We start from the raw sequence: 27,195 nt of genomic DNA, 5'->3' as shown, positions 1-27,195 counted from the left end.
CTTCTGTTGTGGGACGTGCATTCTCTTTATTCCTCAGTTTAAGCTCCTAAATCATATAATAAGCTCTCACTCTCCAGCTACTGGTAAAGCCTTGGTTTTTCTGAACCAACGCATGCGACGTGCGAGGTGCGAGGCCCACCTCGCACAAATCCGGACTCCACGAGAGATAGTGAGTGGTATCTATGGCTGCGATGTGCGCAGACCTCGCATCTCGCAGCCATAGAAACCACTCACTATCTCTCGTGTAGTCCGGATTTGTGCGAGGCGGGCCTCGCACCTCGCACGGCGTCGGTTCAGAAAAACCAAGGCTTTAAATGGCCTTCCTTTTTTCCAAACTAAGTCTCGCTCTGCTTTAGTTCTTCATACAGATTGGTTTTCCTCCAACCTAATAAAGACTTTTTTCTAATATTTTCTCCTCACTCCAGTGAATTTAGTAACATCTTAAATGCCACTATTTGTTCTAATTTATGTTTGTTTTAAATATTGTTTTTCGTGAAGAGTCCTTAAAATTTTCATTTCACAAGTGCTTAACATTTGTTTATTTTTCCTTAATCTGCTCTGGTCTCTGCTGCAAAGGTTAAATTTTCAATAAAATGTCAAATTTAATTTGAAACATGCTCACATGTAGCTAGAGATGAGCATGGCAATAATTAATTCCGTCTCACTATTACACTTTTACTACGTCACACTACTTTTGACCAATAAAACGGTACGAAAGGACGTCTTTCAACCAATCATGGCTGCTTATCGCACAATTTTATCGCGTGCCTAGCATTTGTTTAATTTTATCGCGTCCCTAGCATTTGTTTATTTTTATCACTACCCTAGCATTTGTTTCTTTGTTTGCCAACATTTCAAACTGCATTGGTCTGGCCGTCAAAAAAACAGAAAATTACAAACCACTCCAGTCGATACACAGCACTTTCAAATATGACTCGCATTGGAATTAAAGAACAAGAATTAATAAAGATCACTGGTCATAGCTATGCATCTTCCCTGAAATCCTATTTACAAATAAATGAAGAGCACCATTCGGAAATCCTGAATAAGTTGAGGAATACACCATGTACATCAACGAGTTCCACTTCTTTTACGCACACGTCCAATATAACATCAACTGAACCACCAACCACTAAAACATTCAAATTTGAAAATTGTACTTTCAGTACTTGTTCCTTTTAAAATAATTAATTTTTATTTTTTATTTCAACATCGTTAATTAAAACTTTCCTTGTTTATTTCATCATCCCTAATTATAAAACTTTTGTAACACTTGTTTATAATAGGTTATGTTATAGCTACTGCTATATGATATTATGGATAGTCACGTATCAGAGATTGTTTAATATTAAGATTTATTGAAAATCATCTGTCAAGTGACGTTGATTACTGAGATCCGGATAATTGAAGTGGAATGCAAATGTTTTAATAAAAATGAAACTGAATCAACAAAGCCTTCTTGACTAGTAACCGTCCACAGAGTTCAATGAAGATTCCATAGTTGGCACAACTGATAACAAAAAAACAGCTAAACATAACACACTACTGACATCTGGCGTAATATTTGTAATGTTGAGGTGGTACAATAATACATTTGAAGACAGTAAGTTGTATTTTCGTAAGTCAATTAATATTTTATTGTATTGGAGTACTTCGTTACTTCTAATCTTCATATACTTTCTTCTAATCGTGTAATAATCAATTAAATCCCACTCGAGTTTTGAGTTTCTCTAGATAAATCAAAATCTCTAGTGAGATTACTGTTGATAAAAATGTAGCCTACATCTGGGTACAATTAATTTTTGTAGTCATATTTCGTGAATAAAGACACGACCAAGTTGTTAACGACTAAGGTCCTTATTTTATAACGGAATATAACTGCCGCCACTGTGGTTCAGTAGTTATAGCGCTGTAATTATAATCCTGTGGATCTGAGTTCGATCCCCGTCGTACTCCCAATTGATAACTTGTGCTTGGCACGACCGTGGTTCAGGTAACACAGGGGTTTTCTGCGGAGGCTCCGGTTCCCCTGTGGCACCTCAACAAATCTCCATCATCTCATCTCAACGCGGGTATAGCGTAGACCAGCCTTTCGTGGCGCACCTCTGTAAATTTGTCTTCGTAACAGGCTTCATATAGACGTATGACGAATAATAAATTACCCGCCATTAGTTAAAAAAATAATAATTAAGTTAACTTCAATTTCACTTGAAGCACATTTTACGTATATTATTCAATATTCATGTCCTAATGTGAAACATACCATATTGTAAAAGTAAGCGTGGAAAGGTAGTAGTGGAAATAATATCAGTACAAAGTGTAACAGCGTCATTTAATAATCACTTAACTTTTTTTACCTGACATATGAGTATTCTCTGGTTTTTCATTCTTGTGGTGAAGAGAGTCTCGACTGAAAAATAAATATTGTAGACTTAAATCATAATGTCTTCAAACGAAAGTTCTAATATTACATATCTTCACGAATAAATTAAATTTTAGTGTTAGACCTACTTCAAAAAAAGAAAAATTAAAATTTATGTAATCGCTATAATTGAACGAATAACTACTATAAATAGGACTAATTATATTATTTCAATTATGTATTTTAGCAGAAGTATAGCCCATCATTTAAACATCAACAAAAAAACTATATAACTGTAATGTACGAGTATATAATAGAATAACAGCCTATGCAATAAAGTTCATAATCGCTATGGAAACTACCTACATTGATATGAATGGCCAACACGCCATCAAATTCTGAAGACAAGATCTGGACATAAGCAGCTCCAGTGTTATTGACAGTCACACTTTTCCCAGTACAGGAGTTTCCAGATTTGGAGCCCGAGATGACGTCACAATAGGTTCCAGCAGGAAGACAAGTCTGAAATGCAATTAATAAATAATCAATGTCACGAAACAACACATTCTCTTTCATTGTACAGAATGTAAGTAATATACAGCTTGCCCAAGTCAAGTCTGCGAGTGGGGATACCGGGATGGAGTGTAGAGGAATGTAGAGGCAAAACACAGTTGCCACATAGGTCATTTGAGGCTCAGATTTCAAAGTGTGTACATCGTTTGAAATACACTACGCTTTGTTGTCCTTGTCTTCAGAAAAAGGCAAGCTCTGACAACAGTTATGCTGTCTCCTAACCTCCCCTCCTCATGCTACTTTCTCTCCTATGCCCACGCTTGCCAATCGGAACGCCAAACCTCACTGTCGAAAGTGTGTCAAGCAGATATAGAAGTACAGTCTATTTCGAAGTGTCTTGTTCACGGAATGTTCTTACGTTTTCATTAGCGCTCTATGAACTGAAGCGCAATAGGAAAACTTTACTGTCGTATATGACTGTACGGGTCTCCTTTCGTTACCGCCTCCTTTCACTACAAACCTGCCTACAACTTCCCCTCTCGGCTCGCAGACTTAACTTGGTCGAGCTGTAAGTAGCAGAATTTATGGATACAGTTCGTCCAAAGCACAGTTCACTGAGAAGAGGAGAGTAGGCTAGACCTAAGAAACGAAGATGAAAATATAAGCATACGCGGTATAGGTCTCGCAAGCACGGATTACCGACGGAAGGAATGCGAATCAAATACTGCGATAAGGAAGAGCGGGCGAGAAGAAAGGTCACGAGATAACTTGAATGATATTCAAGAGTACAGTCGGAAGAGAAATGACATCGATAGAATCAGTCTTGCGTTGTGATAGTTACATTACGACTTTAGTTTGTTCCATTGCATGTGAATGCGTGTCTTGTATCGCACGGTATTATTTCATTCCTAAACATATGTTGCGAGTTTAATTAGCTTCGAATTGTTCCCCTGCTACGTTCTTTATTTCCACAGCGATGTCCTCATTTGTTCATCTTCTTGGAAGAGACAGTACTTCCATCGGCCCGCATCTCTTCACCCTCGTCGTGCCTACAAACACACATCAAAACAGGAAGCAACGCCACCATTGATTTTCGGTAATCGTTTCTTGCGCGAGCTATAGCAAGGTTTGTGGTCACGTGAGTTACGGCTAGTCTGCTTCATTCAGTAGACGCTTGGTGGCTCACTGCTAGTGGATGAGGCTGTCATGCGAGTGATCCCGGGTTCGGTACCCGCTTCCAGCGAAAATTATGTTCGTAGTGGACGAAACCCCTGTCGATTCTGTCGAAAAACGGAGCTGCTGCGCAACAATCGACACCATAAGGCCAGGACCGGTATTGCTCATGTCCTCAAGCGTCGTGGATGGGAGGTATACGAGGAAATCCACTGCGTTTCATCCTTAGATTCGAACAGAAGAGCAGATATTGTAGCCATCAACAGGACTCAATCTAAGGGAATACTTCTTGATTCTACAATCCGGTTTGAGAGAGATGCCCTGCAGGCACAACACGTTGATGAGGAGAAGAAGTCCATTTATGAGTCCTGCATCCCATACCTAAGTGAGAAATATAACCTTCCCACTAGTCAGTGGAGTGTTTCTGGTCTTTTGTTTGGTGTGAGTGGCACTCTTCCTAAGTTCACATGGAATATTTTAAAACCACTCGGTCTCCGATTTTTTTAAATTCAAGAAATTTTATTGGATATTCTTAAGGATTCACTCCAAATATTGCATTACCATTTATATTTTGGCCATTGACGATTCTTTTGGGTTTGCATTTCTCTGGATGTTTTACTAAACAATTCCCGTATTTAGTCTTTTTGTCTTTCTAAATTATTTCTGTAGTGCTTTTATTCTGGATCTTTATGGTCACCCTCATTGAGGGCAGATTATTTTGTTAAAAATAGTTGTTGTTGTTGTTAACACACACCATTATGTCTCATTACCATCTTCTGGTTTGAAAATAACATAATTCTTTGTATTGCTTGATTCTGGCTCGTCCGCCTGCCACGACAGATGAGGCGTAGATCGCTTTTTAAGTGCTTTAAGGCAATTATAAGAACAATGTACAAGAGTGAAAGCACTCAGGTCACGTGGTGCTAGTGCACACGATTGTTCACTATGGTATAGGCCTACAATGTTTTTCCCAGTACAAATTCCATATTATCGCGCTAGAATTTAAACGGAGGCCTCAGACGATGAAACCGACTTAGTTTTTATCAAGGACATAATTTCATATGTGCATAGTATAAAAAGACATTAGCACATTTTCAATTTTTATCAACAGACAAAAACTGCAGCACGTTGAAGTAATTCTTATCATTATTCAGGAGGTCTGGAGTTCGATTTCAGAGGCCGAATATCATGACTTGGGTTTTTCGCTGTGTCTTAGTTTTCTCCAGCTGCTACTGTACTACAGCTGGCGCCAGCGTTTTTGGCGTGTGTCCTAGAGTATAGTGCCTAGTTTGTGGGCATGTTGCTAGTGCAGCTGAGAGTGGTACAACTTCCTATACACGTCACATCAGCCCTTTGCCAAACACAGTTGTCAGACTGACTACTGTAAAGGTAAGACACTAGCACTTCACGTTCCCATTACTTATTTCACACTCCAAAAACGGTGACGCGGACTGTAACTCACAAGAATTACTATCCGTCTCCTTGTTATTCCGAATTAACCCTTGACTACCAATTTCATGCATTATTGTAGCATGTACAGCGATAGACCTGTTATTTTTCCGGCAAATATCGCTTCTTGCAAAACGTGCTCTTGTAGACATGATGGACAACCACGTCATTCTTGACAAATCCGGAAGCAAAAATAAAACGTGTAGAGAAGCAATTCACTTCAATTTTCACATTTAATAAGTACTAATGATAGTGTAACGTACTACGTAAGAAAACATGAAACATTGACAAACATTAGGTGCTGTTTATGTTTTGCAGCCATACCTGTAGTGACTGTATCAGATGTGTGTTGTACTGATCGTTGAAGGCAATGAAACCCTTGTTTCCTCTGCAAAATGCTATCTGTTTATCTCCGTTGTCCCACCAGTCATTCATGGCAGTTCCTGGAAGTTGTAAACAAATTATAACAATATTATATCAAGAGGTAGAATTACTTAATCAAACAGCACATAGCATCAGCATTTGGGAGGTAGAGCTACAATAAAGTTTATGCAAGTTTGTAGCTAAATATTATGTAAAATCCTTTGATATTTGTGACGACATGGAAGAATGTTTATCAGAATATTTGAAGACCGTCGATACATGTGAAATGAGAACAGGAGAAAAACGTACAATAATCTATACTAATAATAAATCTGTAGCCAAACTTTTTCTGGTAATTTTCGATTTTCCAAAAATAATTGGTGTTAACATGTATAATTAACCATCCTGAAACCGAAAATAGCTTTTTTGAAATTTTTGTTTGTATATCTGTCTGTCTGTCTGGATGTTTGTTACCTTTTCACGCGATAATGGCTGAACGGATTTCGATGAAAATTGGAATATAAATCAAGTTCGTTGTGACTTAGATTTTAGGCTATATGGCATTCAAAATACTTTATTTAAAAGGGGGGTTATAAGGAGTCCTGAATTAAATAAATCGAAATACCTCGCTTATTATTGATTTTTGTGAAAAATGTTACATAACAAAAGTTTCTTTAAAAATGATTTTCGATAAGTTTTATTCTATGCAAAAGTTTTATAGGACTGATATTTAAGGATATACAATACTTTTAAAATAACAATACAATACATTTTCACTGCCGCCTCAGATTATAGCGTTGTTGTTCCTGCAGTAACTCCTATGTGCAAAATATAACATTTTTGAGTAGGAAGAAAAAAACATTTATTCATTCCACGGCAATGGTACATAGGAGATCGTGAATTCTTACATTTTCGAAAGAAAGAAATATAATTACATATCACTATATATGCTCTATCACTATTTAAGTTATTTAAAGGGTTCAGAACCATAGTGGGCCAAGCGCCGTTTACTGAAGATGTAGAAAACAATGGTTAAAATTAAGTTATTACCATAATTCAATGGACGCATATAGCAAGTAATATAAATTATACACATTAAAACTAAAAGATAGGTCAATCTTCATTAAACTATGGTTGCATGTAATAACAATTAAGAAACATGTTAAAGGAATTGTCATTGCACCAAATGAGTGCTCTCTGGATCAAAATGATCGCATTTTAATTTTTTTAATACAATTTAAATTAAGTGACATATTAAACGATTTATCCTTCAATCAAACACGAATGTTCCCTGGACCAGATGTCCTATTTTAATTATGTAATTACTTTATATTTATTTCTAACGGTGCAGCGGAGCGCACGGGTACGGCTAGTGATCATATAAAGCTTTCTCCCGAAGTTGCATTTCTCATCAGAGGTTTCTGAAAAAAATGTACGGTCTCTTCTGTACGAAGTTGTCATATACACAAGATTCGACTGGGATTCTTATAAGTTGACTAATAGGACACAAAGATGTCTCTGAAGTTTTTAAGTAAGTTTTCGTACAAATTTTTATCACGATCTTCATCATCCTTGCATGTATCTGACTTGGTGGTCTAATATTATTTACTTTTGAGTTTTGGATGTCTCCCCAAAGATCTGCTACCTCTCATTTCGTAATACAGGAGCTCTTTGAAACAAAATCATTTTCGTGCCGTCCTTTTTCCGATGGCGTTCTCCCCGTAAATGGAACAAATGGTTCTATACCCATTTTCATGCTACGGAGTTCATGGAGATCGCGTCTTTTTAAGCTTCCCAGAAAACACGTGTCATGTGAGCTTAAGCAACGTTGCCTAGTTATGTTAAGACTCAGTCACTGTTAGTTATGGTAAGTTAAATGTTACATGAGCTTAGACAAAATATTGTGGCCACCGAGAGTAGAAGTATTTAATATTGTAAGTCGTGTGAAAAGCATTTTAACGGCATCAGATTCCTTCGCTTTTCGGTTAAACTCAAACAGAAGGATATGTCGGATATTTCATTTTTTCTAATTGATACGTACTCCACTTTCTTTAGCTCGTAATTAACAAAATCTTTCTTAAAATTAAAAAAAAAAAATCTCAAGATGTATCCAATAACACAATATTTTGAGATTAAAATGTCTATTACAATTTTACTACGTCATACTACTTTTGACCAATAAAACGGTACGAAAGGACGTCTTTCAATCAATCATGGCTGCTTATCGCACAATTTTATTGCGTCCCTAGCATTTGTTTAATTTTATCGCGTCCCTAGTATTTGTTTATTTTTATCACTACCCTAGCATTTGTTTCTTTGTTTGCCAACATTTCAAACTGCATTGGTCTGGACGTCAAAAAAAAAAAAAAAACAGAAAATTACAAGCTACTCCAGTCGATGCACAGCACTTTCAAATATGACTCCCATTGGCATTCAAGAACAAGAATTAATAAAGATCACCGGTCATAGCTATGCATCTTCCCTGAAATCCTATTTACAAATAAATGAAGAGCACCATTCGGAAATCCTGAATAAGTTGAGGAATACACCATGTACATCGAGTTCCTCTTCTTTTACGCACACGTCTAATACAGGCTAACATCAACTGAACCACCAACCACTAAAACATTCAAATTTTAAAATTATAGTTTCAATAATTGTTCCTTTTAAGATTATTAATGTTTATTTTTTATTTCAACACCATGCTCTACCTCCATGCCCCCCAAGTGCCTTCATGGCATGTTACAGGGATACCTTTACCTTTACCTTTACCTTTACCTTACCTTTACACCGTTAATTAAAACTTTTCTTGTTTATTTCATCATCCCTAATTAAAACTTTTGTAGCACTTGTTTATAATAAGTTATGTTATAGCTTCTACTATATGATATTATTGATAGTCACGTATCAGAGATTGTTTAATGCTAAGATTTATTGAAAATCATCTGTCAAGTGACGTTGATTACTGGGATCCGGATAATTGAAGTGGAATGCAACTTTTTAATAAAAATGAAACTGAATCAACAAAGCCTTCTTGACTAGTAACCGTCCATAGAGTTCAATGAAGATTCCATAGTTGGCACAACTGATAACAAAAAAAAAACAGCTAAACATAACACACTACTGACATCTAGCGTAATATTTGTAATGTTGAGGTGGTACAATAATACATTTGAAGACAGTAAGTTGTATTTTCGTAAGTCAATTAATATTTTATTGTATTGGAGTACTTCGTTACTTCTAATCTTCATATACTTTCTTCTAATCGTGTAATAGTCAATTAAATCCCACTCGAGTTTTGATTTTCTCTAGATAAATCAAAACCTCTAGTGAGATTACTGTTATAAATAAAAAATCCCAAATAAATTTCTTACAAAGATCCTATTGTCACGAAATATAAAAACGCTACGAACTTATATATCAACTAGTTATTTTTAAATTGTCTTGCGCTTCCAGTCGACAAGCAAATTTAGGATGCAATATCCTGAAACAGATAACAAATGAGTGTATCGCTCACCTGCGACGACGTTCCTGAAGTCCACCATGTTGTAGATCTGCCTCCAGCGATGCTCGCACACCCATCCATTGCCACACGTGTCGTCGCTGTTGAGGGATGGCGATATAATGGTGCCATTTCCATCCTGTGGCGGGCCTTCATCGGAATAAGTGAAGTAGTAACTAGACATAATGCGTGGGTAACCGTAGGGGTAGGCAAGCATGAAGGCCACCGCCATCTGTTGGAACACAGCAATCACATTTCGCATTACATATATTTCAGGCACACTGAAGTCTTTTCTACAAAAGTGATATCTGGCATATACTTTTCCCAGATCTTCTCTTCGGCTCTTACTTAAGTGATCAATAAAAAATAGTGCATTTATTTTGCTAGGGCCCGCTCGCGGAAACTCAGTATATGCGCCATTGAGTAGCGCTACTGCCCACACGCGACCGCAGACAAACAAACAAACAAACAAACAAATAAATAAATGAACGAACAAATAAATAAATAAACAAATAAATAAATAAAACCCCTAAAGCTCGTCTTAACCACAACTTATTACCTTGTAGAGTTTGGGGTCCTTGTGTGTAAGAATCTGAGATCCGCCCGCCCTGTGGGCCCTCTGGGTGTCATGATTATCGACGAACACAACGGCATCTCCATCGGGAATAAAACCCCACTGTGAGCCTGCAATGATACGTTCTTCTGTTTACATTGTTTTAGTAATAATATGTATATGCAAAATGTGTGGGGTCAAGAACTCCTGTCTTTACCGTTGCCGGAAGTGAAATGTATTGAAATATCTCCGAAGTCTGCTATTGGAACTTAGAACTCATTACTTTAAAATATTATTTTAAAAATAATCTCAAGCCAGTAACAAATTGTGTTGGCCATTTAAATACAATAAGAAAAGAAATTGAATCTTCGATCTCGTTACACACCACACATGGGGCAGACGTCTGATTTCTGTTGCCTTATTCCAGGATGAAATCAAACCGAGACATGGTATAACTACAGTACAGTATATACAGACACGAAGCTTGAGTTGTTGAGGGTGCTAGGAACAACAGACTGTGCAGGTACTATTTCGCATTGTCTGTAATGAAGCGATAGTAGTGATCCTAGTGGTTAGCAACTACCTATGGATGCATATTTACTACGTATTGAGCTTCGTGACTGTATATGTACTACAGTAATGTCATATTGTCATCATGAGCCAGTAAATAATACACCAATTTTTTTTTCTTGGTCAAGAAATGCGGACTTTTTCAAAATTAACAACTTCTTTCGGACAAATTATTTCAGCCGCTGCAATCATTACTATTTTTACAACTCCCCTTAATTAAAATGATTAAGAACATAAGCTATTTCCCACGTCCCTACATAGCAGGCTTTCTTATATTTATTTATATTGTCTTTCTTTGCCTGACGATGATTTAAGATTGTTTTCAGTTCCTGGAATTTAATAGCTCGTTCCATCCCTACAATAGCACATAATATTGAATCAGTTTTTTTCTATAATATTATTATGAAATGATCAACTAACTTCATTTAAAGATTAAAAAGTTTGGCTTTTCTATAACACGCGACGTTAAAATTTCCAACTTGAATTTTTCTAAATTCTCCGTTGCGGGAATCTGTGACAGATTAGGTTAGATTAGCTTAGTTTAGGCTTTTCGTATGCCTTGTAGGCCTAAATACGAATCTGTGACAGGTTAGGTTATGTTAGTTTAGGCTTTTTGTATGCTTTGAATATACCGAGTTACCGTAAGTGAAATGTGCATTACGCGTTGTATTTTGCAGTGTTATACCTCTTTATTTCAAGTGTTAAATAATCACTACTAAGTTATCTACACCGATCAACTCATTCAAATTTTTATCTACTTTCTAAAATGTTTTCAATTCAACTGACGTCCTACACGAATTCTTCACATTCCAAACTAACTTCCTTCTGAAAATTAGACAATTTTTCCAGTTTTTTCGTCAAATAATCTTCAGTATCGCGTGCTATAGAAAACCCAAGAGGTTAAAATTGAGATATAGCCTAGAAATTTTATCCTTCAAGGCAAGAGATCTAAAAAATATCAATATTCATGCAGGTATAGAAGAATTATAGTAACATTTACTGAGAAATAATAATAATAATAATAATAATAATAATAACAGTAGTAGTTGTAATAATAATAATAATAATAATAATCATAATAATAATAATAATTACAATAATAATACCACCTGTTACGTGGCAATTGTATGTTTTAATGTATTTTGATGTTGTTTCTATATACTGTACTACTAATTGAAAGCTAACATATTACATTTTCTCGCACACAATAACAAAAATCTTCCTTTTCCCATTCTGTACGAAATCGTCTTTTCCTGCTTATAGACAGAAGGTTTGGAGAGCGATATGATACAGTCACTGCTTGCCTTCAGGACTAAAATGAAGCAGACAATAATGTACAGCAAACTCCTTTTGCCCGTTTGAATGCTTGTGATTATACGGTGTAATCACGATACCAGCTTTTGTCACTGCTGGTATACAGTAATATTGTAAAACCAATAAACCCGACCTCAAGCATCTTGCTTTTTCGAGTGTGATCCAGTTACATTGTATTTATACAATAAATTGTAAAATGTAGGCTATTTTACTATGAGATTGTAATCAATTTCGAATTTTGAAGAATATTCATATACGAGTATTACAATAGTATTGTAAAATATTTGTTATTGTGTGTAAGTTTTTCTTGCAATAAAATCTTTATAATCTTTGTAAAAAAATAAAAAATAAATAATAGGCTATAGGTAATAGCTATGCAGTGTATGAGGCAACTGTTAATAAAATATTTGTGCCATTTTAAAATTTTTACGCTAAAAAGTTTCATATTATAGTATTTCATATCATGTATCCTTACATTTTAAGTATCTCCCCGGTTACTTAATAGCCTCTAAAATACAGACGTGGACAAATTATTAACAAAATTGACGATTTTTACGATAATTCCATTTACAAAATTTGACTTTTCAATTTAGACTACAGTTGACAATTTTGCATATTTCTATCATTACAGTAGATGTAAATATGCAAAAATGTAGGCTATTCTAAACTGAAGAGTCAAATTTTGTAAAAGATATATAATAAAATCTTCAATTTTGCTAATAATTTGTAAATATGCAAAAATATCAACTGCAGTTTAAAGTGGAGAGTCAAATGTTGTAAAAATATATAATAAAATATTCAGTTTTGCTAATAATTTGGAAATATCCAAAATGTCACCTGTAGTCCCAATTGAAGAGTCGAATTTTGTAAAAATATACAAAAATATCAATTGTAGTCTAAATTGAAGAGTAAAATTTTGTAAAAATATACAATACAAATCTTCAATTTTTCTAATAATTTGTAAATACGCAAAGATGTCAACTGTAGTCTAAATTGAAGAATCATATTTTGTAAAAATATATAATAAAAATCTCCAATTTTGCTAATAATTTGTCCACGTCTGTACTATAGGCTACTTCATGCACTTGGATGAAGATTAGAAATGTCTACAAACTAGCACAATACTGCACATAATAGGCCTACCTTGAATCAAGAAAACATACGTGCCTGAAGCATTAACTGGAGCATGCTGTACATTTTCTGCATACTGACACAATGAGAAAGTCAAATAAACTTATGCAAATAGATCTTACCGAAGCCGCTCAGCCACTTTACTGCGTTGTTGCCACGGAAAGCTCTGCCCAGTTCTGCACCGTACTTGAACTCCGTAACGCGTCCGAATGGGGTGTATTCTGTTGCCCTCACGCCTCCATCACCTGCAAAACATGCACGCTTGAAATCCGTCCGTTCATTTTACCTTCTTACGTAAGATGACTAACAAAATAAAACGTTGAATTTATTTTTAAATTTCATCGTCTTAAGGCGAAATGATTTAGGCCAATCTCTGTACACTCTTTTAAACAGAAATTAGTCGCTGTTCAGAGATTGTCCCATCTCGGAATAGCTCGGGAATCATCGTGTACGCCAGTGATGTCAAAGCAAGAGCAGTTTTCTGACCTTGACGTCGTGAGCGGGCATCAAGCGCTAGATATGGAATGAGGAAGGGTTGTGTATATGAATAAGCAGCCTGTTGGACTTAAAAAAACAGTGATGCACAAACTTCAAACGGAACGTGAAAATTTATGTCGTTATTTTTATGTGGCTTCTTTCTGTTACATATTACGTATACTGTCTGAAAGAAAGTACTAACACCAATTTCTTAACATTGCAGCTGTGTTTTAAACGTTAATAACATAATAAAGAGTTAAGAAGGAATAGTCACATACATTCCATACTAGTACAACTATACTGTACTAAGTGAATGAAACACATCATTCATAAAGAAACTTATATCCCCCCCCCAAAAAAAAAGATTGAGTATGACATGATAAGCTGGAATTTATATTGATGATATATTTAGCCTTATAAAAGTAATCAATAAACTAATCAAAGCAATGCTGTGTACAAAGCAAAGTTACCTAGGTATATGTTTTAACTGTAACTAATATTACATAACAAAACTCTTATCGCATTACGCTTTAAAGTGATATTGGTGCGCAACTCTCTATCATCAGAATATTAAATTACTTTCTCGAAATCTTCTGAAGCTATAGAGCTGACGTTTTTACTACACATGGGTACATATCTTTTGTTTATGATGTAACAGTATTTGCTTTGTTTTATTAATTTCCTTACAAACATTTTCCATGCGAATATTTTCAAAATTTTTAATACACTATCTCCAATAATACGTATTTACAATACTTATATTACATTTACGAAAACATCGCTTCAGTACCTGTAAGGCAACTAAATACACATATCTGAAAATTTCACTTTTATGTGAAAGGAAGTTGAGAAAATATTCCTTTTGAGTAAAAAACAAACTTGTGAAAAATGAGCATTAAAATAAACTTACATTCCTATAACGGGCTTAGGTATACTTCTCAGGCAAATCTAAAAATTAACATGGATACAGTTTTAATAAGTTCTCTTCCCTTTATCTATTGAATCAGTGCTGGCCATCCCTGTATACAGCACGACCAAGCGGTATATACTACATATTTCGTCTGTCTCTTTCCTTATCCGCTGTAAAGCGCTCAGGCTCTCCTGAGCTCTAAAGCGCTCATTTGCGCCTATGGGCATCAATTGACATGACTGGTGTACGCTATGTTTATACGTATTGCGTTTTACGTAGAGAGATTCAAACGCATGTCTTTGAAACGAGAAGAAAGAGCTCTATCGCTAAGCCATAAAGGCTTCGTATTGAATAAATGTCGTTTCGTGACATACCGATGCAGTACTAGCTGCTACGACTTGATTTCATACCCGATGACGATGAATTGCGCGTTAATCGGAACACTTCAGACAAATATACGCTACAGGAGAGCGACCGTTTTCCATGTCAAAGGATATGCAATGACGTATTCGCAATGTAGCTGTTCTTCATTTCACTTAGGGTTCTAAATATTTTTAAGGTATTATGAATTTGATGGGGGTGATGGCTGAAATTTCTGTTTCCTACATTTTTTAAGTCAGACACTTAATATTTTGTACATTTCATCCCCTTCCTCTAAGTATTCTTGCATATAAGTTTCATTATGATCAGATTAATTGTTTTTGAGTTATTAAAATTAAAAAATAATTATTCAATAAAAAAAGAACAAAGTAGGTCTATCCATAATTTTAAATTTACATCTAAAATGGAGATCGATCGATCAATCAATCAATTTAGGGCATTTAAAAACCCAAGAGGCTTTTAGCCTCATTCACGATATATCGCCATTCGTCTCTGTTCTCTGCATCTTCTTGTCGTCCTTCCACTGTAGAAAGATTATCATATAGGCTACTTTGTCCTGCCAATGGAGACGAGGTCTACCATGAAGTCTCGTACATCTTGGAGAATAGTCGAAAGGTTTTCGTAGAAAAGAGTCTTCATCACGCCGTAGAACATGTCCAAGCCAACGTAGTCTTCGACCTTTTTATTAAGGCTACTATATCCGGATCTTTATAAATATCCCTTAGTTCCCTGTTCTTCAAAATTCTCCGTGTGTTATTTTCTTGAATGGGACCAAAACTCTTCCTCAAGATTTTTTTCTCGAAAGCAAAAAGGGATTTTGTTGTTTTTTTTTTTTTTTTGTTAATATCCAAGTTTCACAGCAATATAGGAGAGTTGGTAGGATTATTGTTTTATAGCATCTTATAGATAATCTACAAAGGAGTTTGGAACTAAGCAATTTATGAAGGGAGTAGTAACACTTATTTGCCGTAACGAGTCTGTTCAGTTTCTTTCCCAAATAAGCCTGTTTCATTAATTATACTTTCTAAGTATTTAAATTCAGTAAATTTTTGAAACTCCCAATCTCTATTATAAGTGACCCTCTATTGTTTGAGGTACGTGATATATTCATGTATTTAGTTTTACCTGAATTAATTTTTAACCCTGTTATTCTTGTTTCTTCTACTAAGAGTCTAAAAAGTTGCCTACTCTCAAAAGTTTGTCCTAGAAGGACAATATCATCAGCATATGCTAATAAATTAATTTTACCATTGCCCAATGAAATTAATGGAGATAACCTTTTTAAAAATATGTATAACTTCAAAATTTAAATTATTAGTATCCACTAAATATGTTTCATTTTTTTAAACTAAGAAGTATTCAGTTTATCAAAAAAGCTTTACTGCGTTTTGCTAACCATAAAATAAAGAACACGCAGTAAAACGTTTATGTTCCTAGCATCAGAATTGTAAGATCCCTTATACTTTGAACATGACGAAATGTACTGAAAAAATATGTAAAGTTTGCACGCCATTCAAATTCAAGACTACAGCCATTTAAATATGACGTAATTTTTATGCTTCCAAGCCAAGAGGGCTATAAATAAATAATACAAATATAGGTCTTTGTATGTTTATCTAAAAAAATATCGTTACTAATTAAATCGAATGCATTCTAACCACAAAAAATTTGGTTATGTCTAATTCATTTCAAATTTCACAGTCCCTTTTCTTCCTTTAGGTTTCTCCCTTAGTGTATTAAGTAAGCTGATCCGGACTATGACGGCACACCCGACAGAGGTTATAAACTAGAAGGAATTGGATACAAATCTTTTTGTCACACTGTTACGCTCCTATCCTGAAAGATTACACGCTGCCCAGGAGGCACTTGTGGGCACACAAGTTAGTTATGTGGAATATGTCGAAAAATGAATAATTAAAAAAGTTATAACAGCCAACTCTATTCACATGGATTTACTTTTACTTTCGACCCCTAGGCAAATCCTGTATAATGTTGAGGTCAGATGATGACGATGTTGTTGATGAGTGGGTGGTTATAATGAAGTACAGAATGTTTCTAAATCTGTCATCTGCGAAATAAGATGAACTGCAATACAAAAATGACAGGGTATTCACTGCAGTAGAATACTACATTTTCGTCCACATAATGATGAAGATTTCACTTACCCATATCAATAACCTCTTGATAGAAGAAAGGTCTGCTGTCGTTAGCAAATCCATGTTCTGTGTTTAAATTGTTCACTTGATTGTAGATGTACTCTAGATCGGATGGCCACATATGTTTAGCAGCATCAATCCTGTATGATATAATAATGTGTATCAGTTTTGAAAATGTATCAAATTTTTAGATATCTACTAGGAAAAAATTCGAAATAAAAATGTGATAAAAAGTTATTGCATTGTAATTATCAATGTGTACTACAGTGCTTTTCTTTCACACTCCACTGTATTATATACGCACATTCAAATATGTATATGCGAATTAAACTTCCAACTTATTGAATAACATAATTTTCATTACAAATCTAATAAGTAGATAGCGGATTTTCGATCCCGATACTGAATGTTACGTATAAAGTCAGTTACAGGGAGGTCATTCAACTCATAGCTACGCTCCCTCCGTAAGCCAAGTCTTGTTGCTGAGTAGGGATCGAAAATTCTCTGTCTGATAATAACATACAAGAATATGGCGAAAAGAGTTTTGAGGGTCTCAGTCATATAAAGAGGTAAGCCACAATGAAGATATTTACATAAAATTAATATTTTGCCATCTGTGCTCATAAATCCTAGATTTTACAAAAATCCTTTCTTAAAAGTCGTTGCACACAAAGTTTCGAAATGGATTGCGATTGGACTTTTCTTGAATTTTACGCAACTCTCTGGAAAAGTCAATTCTGCCGTCCGGTTTTCTTTGTGACGTGCAATGCATGTCTGCAGCATCCTTATTTTCCATTAATGCAATATTTTTCTTATATGTGTGTATATATTATATGTACACTATAAATAAATAAATAAATAAATAAATAAATAGATAGATACTGTAGATAGATAGGTAGGTAGGTAGATAGATAGGTAGGTAGATAGGTAGGTAGGTAGACAGACAGACAGACAGACAGACAGACGGACGGACGGACGGACGGATCGATAGATAGATAGATAGATAGATAGATAGATAGATAGATAGATAGATAGATAGATAGATAGATAGATAGATAGATAGATAGATAGATAGATAGATAGATAGGTAGGTAGGTAGGTAGGTAGGTAGGTAGGTAGGTAGGTAGGTAGGTAGGTAGGTAGGTAGGTAGGTAGGTAGGTAGGTAGGTAGGTAGGTAGGTAGGTAGGTAGGTAGGTAGGTAGGTAGGTAGGTAGGTAGGTAGGTAGATAGATAGATAGATAGATAGATAGATAGATAGATAGATAGATAGATAGATAGATAGATAGATAGATAGATAGATAGATAGATAGATAGATAGATAGATAGATAGATAGATAGATAGATAGATAGATAGATAGATAGATATTACAATGGGCCTATATACTAGTATTTGCGTTTTCGTCCTCCTGTAGCTGAACGGAAAACTTTGCACTGATCTGCTCACTGTCCAGTCCCTTCACAATATTTTACTTAATATTTGTTCGTTGGAGCATATTATTTCCGCTATAAGCACTGAACGACTGAACTCCCGCTACCTTCGTATAACACCGCCTCCTTAGGATCACAGTAATCGGTGGTTATCTTATGCTGAGTGTAAACAGGGACTGCATGACGTAGACCAGTAGTCACAACCTATGTGCACATAACCTGTTTCTTTGTTTGGGTTCCGAAACCGCCAGCTCTTGTGGCAAGAAATATTGAACTAACATTCCGAACGTGTGTTCTGAATTAAATACATCACCTGAAACCCGCCACACCTGCATCGACGAGTTCGTCAAGTAATTGGACCAGTTTCTCTCTGACGTAGTCTGTGCCTTGCTTCAGATCGTGAAGTCCGGCAAGTTCACAGTTGCGTACCTGAACAACAAGACCGCAGTGTGAGACCTTACAGTTAACTTATGACTCTCTTATACAAAAATATTCCTCTTCTGCATATAAGAACGAGAGGTATTTAAAAATAAGGCAGGAATTGTGCATGTCGTAAACCGGGGCTACTTTGACTTTCTGGGTTACTTTGATAGTTTTCGGGGCTATTTTGACACTATAATTTTGAAATGTATAATATTGTTTTTATTGCTAATACAGTGCTGTTGGAGCAGTATGTGATTAACTGTCAACTTCTGGAGTAGAAATCCGGGTAACCCCACCGTTCTGACATCAGAAGACGAAAAATGTTTTGCTCATATATTGGGAACTGTTGCAGATTGGGGATTTCCCCATGATAAAAAGTGACGTACGAAGTGTTGTGAGCAAATTTGTGAACATGCAAGGTAGAAATGTTCCCCAATGGGAGAATGATATTCCTGGTGGAGATTTCATGGAAGTATCTGCTTCCAGGAATTACTTATCCACGAGAATGGAAAGAATTGAATTCTCCGCGCAAAGTGCAATTCGTGAGTGTATTGCAACAGAGAGTCAAGAAATACACTTATTTGTTTGTTTGTCTGTTTGTCTGTTTATTTATTTATTTATTTATGTATTTATTTATTTATGTATTTATTTATGTACTTATTTATTTATGTATTTATTTACTTATTTATTTACTTATTTATTTATTTACTTATGTATTTATGTATTTACTTATGTATTTATGTATTTACTTATGTGTTATGTATTTCTTTATGTATTTACTTATTTATTGATTGATTGATTCATTGATTTATTTATGTATTTATTTATGTATTTATTTATTTATTTATTTACTTATTTATTTACTTATGTATTTATGTATTTACTTATGTATTTATGTATTCACTTATGTATTTATGTATTTACTTATGTATTTATGCATTTCCTTATGTATTTACTTATTTCTTTATGTATTTGCTTATTTATTTATTTATGTATTTATTTATTTATTTACTTACTTATTTATTTATTTACTTATGTATTTATGTATTTACTTACGTATTTATGTATTTACTTATGTATTTATGTATTTCTTTATGTATTTACTTATTGATTGATTGGTTTGTTTGTTTGTTTATTTATTTATTTATTTATGTATTTATTTATGTATTTATTTACTTATTTATTTATGTATTTATTTACTTATTTATGTATTTACTTATGTATTTATGTATTTCTTTATGTATTTACTTATTTATTTATTCATTCATTCATTCATTCATTTATTTATTTATTTATTTATTTATTTATTTATTTATTCTGGTGTAATTAAGGTCATCAGGCCTCCTCTTCCACAACACCAGGAATGTGGTCATGAATGAATGAGATGAATATCATGAATGAGAAAAATGTGAAGATGAAATGTGACTATGATGCTCTGTATGTCTTTCAGTATGATTTGTCCAGATTACTTTTTATAATTATTCTCTCTTAATTGTGACTTACAAATCTTACATTCCTGTTTCTATTAATTCTATTGATGTACTCGTTTCATTAACTTTTCTTCCTGTACACTCATTCAGTGACATTGACTGTATTGCACTGTTAATACAGTTCAGATAAGTCCAATTAAATCGAAAATAAGCAACACTTTTGTCCTCTTGTATGTATAAATATTCTTAAACACAGAAATTGATGTCAAAGTAGCCCACAGATAGGGCCAACTTTGAACTACAACGAAAGCATATGACATGTCAAAGTAACCTCAAAGCACGGGGCTACTTGGGCTTGACACCAAAAGAAGGGGCAGTTTCTTATATGTGGTATCATGTTACGGAAATCATACCATTATAGATTCATTGCCGAAGAATAATATTATGATATAATTAAAAAAACTTTTGCATCATTTTAACGAAAGTTTCAAAAGACCCATAAAAAAACTCTTAAAACTATGTCAATGTAGCCCCTGTTTACGGTACATTATATTGATATTATTGACTTCACGTGGCAAAAGAGTAGGCCATTGATAGGTCTACTGGGCATAAAATCCCCTGAAAAAATAGACAGGATATCCGGAGTCCAGTATCGGTTGGCTTGTAAAATGAAGTGGTCGTGTAATTCGAACCATGTTTCATCAGAAAAAGGTGACTAATTCAGAACGGAATCTCCTATCGGCAACGAACACTCCAGTTACAAAATCGGATTCTATTCGTATGATAGCACAGTTGTAATTCGTGGACAGCTGTAATTTTATAGGGTTTTAATTTAAGCAGTTTAATGAGAATTCTAAAAGAGGATTTTGAAACGCCTGTTTCCTAAGCAAGACGACGGAAAGATTTTTTTGGGATATGTTCTAGTTGTTCACCTCTTTCATCTGATTTTTATTCCTTAAGACTTCTGCGTCTGGTAACAAGATTTTTGTCGTTAACAGATCCTATTTCTCGTAACTTTTTAATAAGCTGACGGATAGTTTCAATAAATGTAACAGCATTGCCAGAATGTTTTCTTGCGAATCACACTACCGCTGTTTTGCACGGGTTCGTTTTAACATTCGTATCGCTCTAGATTAGTATTTCACTGTGTCAGTTTGTCGCCTATGGAACTCTTTATCACGTCATGTCAGGGGCTGCCGAACATGGAATTGATTTGTGAGTGTTAGCCGATTTCTGTAGGATATTCTGTGGGTTTGTATACAGTAAATGTCATTTAGGTCAATCATAAAGTAGAATTATTAGGATATGAATTGTAAATAACTATGTATCATGCTTAGTCAATATTTCATTATATGTAAGTCCATTAATGTGCATGATATTCATTTCATATTTAAGTATAACTATTAAATTACTATTTTTATATTGTTTCATTCTATATTTCAATTCTGGTAGTGTGGAAGAGAAGGCCTTATGGCCTTAACTCTACCAGAATAAATAAATAAATAAATAAATAAATAAATAAATAAATAAATAAATAAATAAATAAATAAATAAATAAATTGATAAATACTTATGTAGTGGCATAATTTAATACTGAACAATACGAGTACAACTTACGCACAGTGATAACAATTTTAACACAGAACTGAGTAATACGTTAACATCCTACCAAACTCTAAGTCAAATTGACTGGCGCAACTCAGCGCCTCTCGATGTCTATTTCACCCCGCGATTACGGCTGAATTCTCATAGTAAGGAGCCGCGCTCTGACGGCCCCGAACACTACTAACCGCTCTGTATTGCTTACACTTATGCCATTCTTTGCTCCCCATTTATCAATAAAATTAAATGATCTTGAGTGAAGAGGAATGTAGGTAAAGTAATTACTGTTATGAAATGGACTGAAGTTTTTAAAGCTGAAGGATGTGGGAGAATGAGGTGAAAACCATCTTATTCCTGTTTCATTTACAACAAGAAGCAGTGCAATTAATACCAGGAATCGATTCCGAGTTGCGCATTTTAGCATGATACATCAGACATCAGTACTCACGTTGCCAGGGTCGTTGTAATTGTTGATGCCACAAGGAGTGTGGAAGTCCTGAGGTCCGTAGGGAATGGCCGGGTAAGACAAGTTGACAGGATATGCGATGCTGCCCGCTACACCGCTGGCGTTGGGGTGATTCCCGGACATGTGATTCAACACGACATCTACGTATATTCTGAAACAGGAAATAATAATGTCAAGAGCTTTATGTACAAAAAACGTCGTGTTAACTTCTCTCATGTTTGTAAACAGCTGTCAAAGTCGACCCTAGCCGAAATTTCTACCTTCGATCTACCACAACACTAGCGGTCATCAAGGGCAGGTTGGATTAAGTAATGCTCGTCATTCGATGTGAGATTTCTAGATCAGTGATGGCCCAAATACCACCACAAGCTAGAAGTCGGACAGGTTTCTTAATTAGACAAAGCGCTCGTACGTTAGTTTAAAAAAAACGCAATTGAATAAAATACTATTACTACTACTGCTATTGCTACTATTACTACTACTGATACTGCTACTATTGCTGCTACTGATACTATTACTGCTACAACTATTATTGCTATCACTACTGCTGCTACCATCACTACTACTACCACTAATACTACTAACACCAGTACTACTACTACCACTACTATTACTAACACCAGTACTACTACTACCTCTACTATTACTATCACAGCAACTACTATCATTACCACAACTACTGCTACTATTACCACCAATACTGCTGCTAATGCTACTGCTATCATCTATTACTACTGTTACTACTACTACTACTACTACTATTACTACTACTCTTACTAACACCAGTACTACTACTACCACCACTACTATACCTCATTTTATTTCAAGGAGTGCAGTTCGGTGGCTCCTTTGAACACCCACTTACAGATTTATGACTTCCTACACAAACACCTCTGACAATTCCATCCTGTCCCCTCGTCCCAACATTGCACAATTGCCGCAATCCTGGTGACTCTGAAATGAGACTGACGGGATTCTTGGAATTCGGAAAAGATGCAGCAACTCTGCCTCCACGTGGATTTGACGAGAGCCTGTAAATTCTTCTGAACAAGGGTTGTGATTGGTTACTGACAGGAGAAGACAAGATTTCCGTCACAGTAAGGAAGACATTTATTTATGACAACCAATTAGTAGGGGGCAGTAGAAGGTCTGTCGGCAAAGTCATTTCTATGAAACTGCACTCCATGAAAAAAAAAAAAATAGAATATACTGCCTCCGATATATCACCTGACTTTCACGTCGTTGCAGCGTCGAACCATGCTCCTGAACTGAGCCTCATCACCAGATCGACTCGTGATGTTGTAGGAAATAACTTGGTACCTCTCCCACCAAGGTCGATTTGGTGATAGCACCAGCAGATTTTCATGGACTGGCGAGACCTGCAACGGAAAGTAATAATAATAGTAACCCTTGTTAGGACGCTCACGTATTGTCGCAACACTTAGAACTGTATATATATATATATATATATATATATATATATATATATATATATATATTCACAAAGGACAGAAAGAGAAAACATTTTCTCCACTCTTGTCTCAAAATGGCCTGATAAACTGGCTCGGTTTATTTTCGAGGTAATCTTCAACTGCAAAGCGAGTGTGAGATAATCCCATGGTGAAGTGAGAAGCTGGGTGGAAAAATGTACAATTTCATAGTGCATGCTGCTCTCTAAAAGATCATTCATGAATCATTTAAAAGTATTAATTCTTTTCTGAGTTACAGCTCATTTTATGTCGCAGGAAAGTTGATCTTTTTTCCACAGAACGTATAAAGCGCATCATGTCGATGACAATGAATGTTTTAATTTATTCTTATTTTTAGCATTGTTTGACTTGAGTTCTGAGGTTTCTGTCACTCAATATGGATGTGATGAATGTTTTTGCCCATACAGACTGACAAATACAGCACTGATTATAGTTTTAGTGAACTGAGTAGATCAATGAACAGGAAAATAGAGGATGAGATATGAAATGTTTCAGAAGAAGAAGCTTGTAAAATTAATGGTAGGATTGGTGATTGGTAGGTAAGTCATATGTGACCATCTACTGTCATCTCACTATCAGTTCCATCGATACCAGACAACCAAGGATAACCACACAGTTGACATGCGTCGTTAAATAAGTTATTAAGGAAATATGAAATGCAATAGAGAAATTAAAAATTAATTAACAACTCTGTACCTGGACGCCCGCATATCCGTGGGGTGCTAAGAATCTCTCACATTCTGCAGCGATGTCGTCGAACTTCCATTCGAAAAGGTGAACAGTGGCGCTTCTGCCCTCCGCCGTATGGGGGTCTTTATGTGCCGAAACTATTTCCACGACAATCAACAAGAAGGAAGTAACCGACAGCCTCATAGCACAGCTTGGCATGGCCAACTGCCGGCGCAGATGACTGCTTGCCATGGAGAAAACTAGCCTTATCTTGTATTTTGATATCGAATTTCTTTAAATAACTGTTTTTATACAGCGTGTTCCGAAACTCATTTCAGTCTTGCATCTGTGATAATAATAATAATAATAATAAAAATAAAAATAATAATAATAATAATAATAATAATAAAAATAATAATAATAACAATAATAATAATAATAATAATAATAATAAATAAATAAAATCATGTTATCTTATCCAATTAGACTTAGTTTTCATATGGGAAATGCCTGTTATTATTCGGTTGAGAAGCTTTTGTCATCCAGTCTGCTGTCATAAAATCTGAAAGTTAGAATTTATAAAACAGTTATATTACCGATTGTTCTGCATAGGTGTGAAACTTGGACTCTCACTTTGAGAGAGGAACAGAAATTAAGGATGTTTGAGAATAAGGTTATTAAGAAAATATTTGAGGCTAAGAGGGATGAAGTTACAGGAGAATGGAGAAAGTTATACAACGCAGAACTGCACGCATTGTTTTCTTCACCTGACATAATTAGAAACATTAAATCCAGACGTTTGAGATGGGCAGGGCATGTAGCACGTATGGACGAATCCAGAAATGCATATAGTGTGTTAGTTGGGAGGCCGGAGGGAAAAAGACCTTTAGGGAGGCTGAGACGTAGATGGGAAGATAATATTAAAATGGATTTGAGGGAGGTGGGATATGATGATAGAGAATGGATTAATCTTGCTCAGGATAGGGACCAATGGCGGGCTTATGTGAGGACGGCAATGAACCTCCGGGTTCCTTAAAAGCCAGTAAGTAAGTAAGTAAGTAAGTAAGTAAGTAAGTAAGTAAGTAAGTAAGTAAGTAGTAGTAGTAATAATAATAATAATAATAATAATAATAATAATAATAATAATAATAATAATAAATAGTAAATAAATAAATAAATAAATAAAATCATGTTTCTTTAACATTATTTTATCCAATTAGACTTAGTTTTCATATGGGAAATGCCTGTTATTATTCGGTTGAGAAGCTTTTGTCATCTAGTCTGCTGCCAAAAAATCTGAAAGTTAGAATTTATAAAACAGTTATATTACCGGTTGTTCTGTATGGTTGTGAAACTTGGACTCTCACTTTGAGAGAGGAACATAGATTGAGGGTGTTTGAGAATAAGGTTCTTAGGAAAATATTTGGGGCTAAGAGGGATGAAGTTACAGGAGAATGGAGAGCGTTACAGAACGCAGAACTGCACGCATTGTTTTCTTCACCTGACATAATTAGAAACATTAAATCCAGACATTTGAGATGGACAGGGTATGTAGCACGTATGAGCGAATGAATATAGAGTGTTAGTTGGGAGACCGGAGGGAAAAAGGCCTTTGGGGAGGTCGAGGCGTAGATGGGAGGATAATATAAAATGGATTTAAGGGAGGTGGGTATGATGATAGAGACTGGATTAATTTTGCACAGGATAGGGACCGATGGCAGGCTTATGTGAGGGCGGCATATAACCTCCGGGTTCCTTAAAAGGCATTTGTAAGTCAGTAAGTAAGTAAGACTTTGTTTTCATCGTTTGTAGGAATCTTAAATTTCTGCACATTTAAAGGGCAAAATTAAAATTCTTTCAATCATTTATGTTGTCAGTTTCTTTCTAAATGTATCAATAAAAAGAGGAAGAAGGGAGGAGTTACCAATTAATCTCCATCAAAAAGAAAACAAAAAGAGGAAGAGGAAGGGCTTTAAAACTATGAACATCAGTTTTGAGATTTTATGATGATACGAACTACTGAAGGCATATATAAGTGATGCTGAAAAAGTAGTTTTCTTCTCGTTTATCTATTTGAACGGTACTGTACATTATTTCATCTAGAACTGAAGATTAACTCGAAAGAGCAATATAAACACTAAATTTAATCGTGAAAGAAACTCAATATGGAAATTTCGACATGTAAATCCAAAATTATGGCTTTCAAAGGAAAAGAAAGAAAGAACTAGAAAGAAATTATGCCTTGAGAATGTAATACTGGAACAAATTAATAATTTTAAATATCTACACTAAAATATACCGTTTTTTCTCGAATATCCCACGCCCTCGAATAAGCCGCGCATCCCACTTAAAAAAAATCAACATAATTGAAGAGGTGGATTCCAAAACCAACTAAGTCAATTTTTGGTGATGTTTAGCTATGCTGCTTAGTGTGTTCTCCTATTACATGCTACACAATTTTATTCTAATGACAGAATATAAGTCAAATCCAATTAAGGCATGTCGATTTTAAATGTCAAAATTGACGATTTTTTCCAAATATAACTAAGACAACTGTTGTTTTAGTCCAAACCCAACTAATTCGGTGCGCATGCGCACTGACTATCGATACAGCTGACTTAGCAGTGTTTGGTGCGTTTTATTTCAGTCCATCTATTGTAGATGTACGTTGCAGTTCGCTACTAATATTCCTGACGTAATATTAAAAAATACCATTAGCTTTGGAAAAAGGAATGACGTTCTTAAGCTGATGAAATACATACCCGAGGAAAATAGCAAAGCCAAACAATTTTATGAACAAGCGCTGAAGGAACCTGAAGGGGATAATGATAA

General features: G+C 35.1%; 1 protein-coding gene across 1 annotated transcript; it reads right to left on the bottom strand.

Annotated features, from left to right (window-relative positions):
• Window positions 1-2,315: 2,315 nt before the first annotated feature.
• On the bottom strand, window positions 2,316-24,611 carry LOC138701911 (alpha-amylase-like). Its single transcript, XM_069829272.1, has 11 exons — window positions 24,391-24,611; window positions 23,432-23,583; window positions 22,187-22,355; window positions 18,597-18,712; window positions 16,864-16,994; window positions 13,053-13,175; window positions 9,922-10,046; window positions 9,378-9,594; window positions 5,822-5,940; window positions 2,729-2,884; window positions 2,316-2,410 (listed from the first exon to the last, which is right to left on the bottom strand). The coding sequence occupies exons 1-11, from the start codon at window positions 24,580-24,582 to the stop codon at window positions 2,384-2,386; spliced, it is 1,527 nt and encodes a 508-aa protein (XP_069685373.1). The 5' UTR covers window positions 24,583-24,611; the 3' UTR covers window positions 2,316-2,383.
• Between the last annotated feature and the right edge of the window lie 2,584 nt (window positions 24,612-27,195).

Source organism: Periplaneta americana, chromosome 6 (assembly GCF_040183065.1).
Source record: "Periplaneta americana isolate PAMFEO1 chromosome 6, P.americana_PAMFEO1_priV1, whole genome shotgun sequence".
Taxonomy (NCBI): domain Eukaryota; kingdom Metazoa; phylum Arthropoda; class Insecta; order Blattodea; family Blattidae; genus Periplaneta; species Periplaneta americana.
The sequence above is the reverse complement of the archived record's forward strand: the minus strand, read 5'-3'. Positions and strand labels throughout refer to the sequence as shown.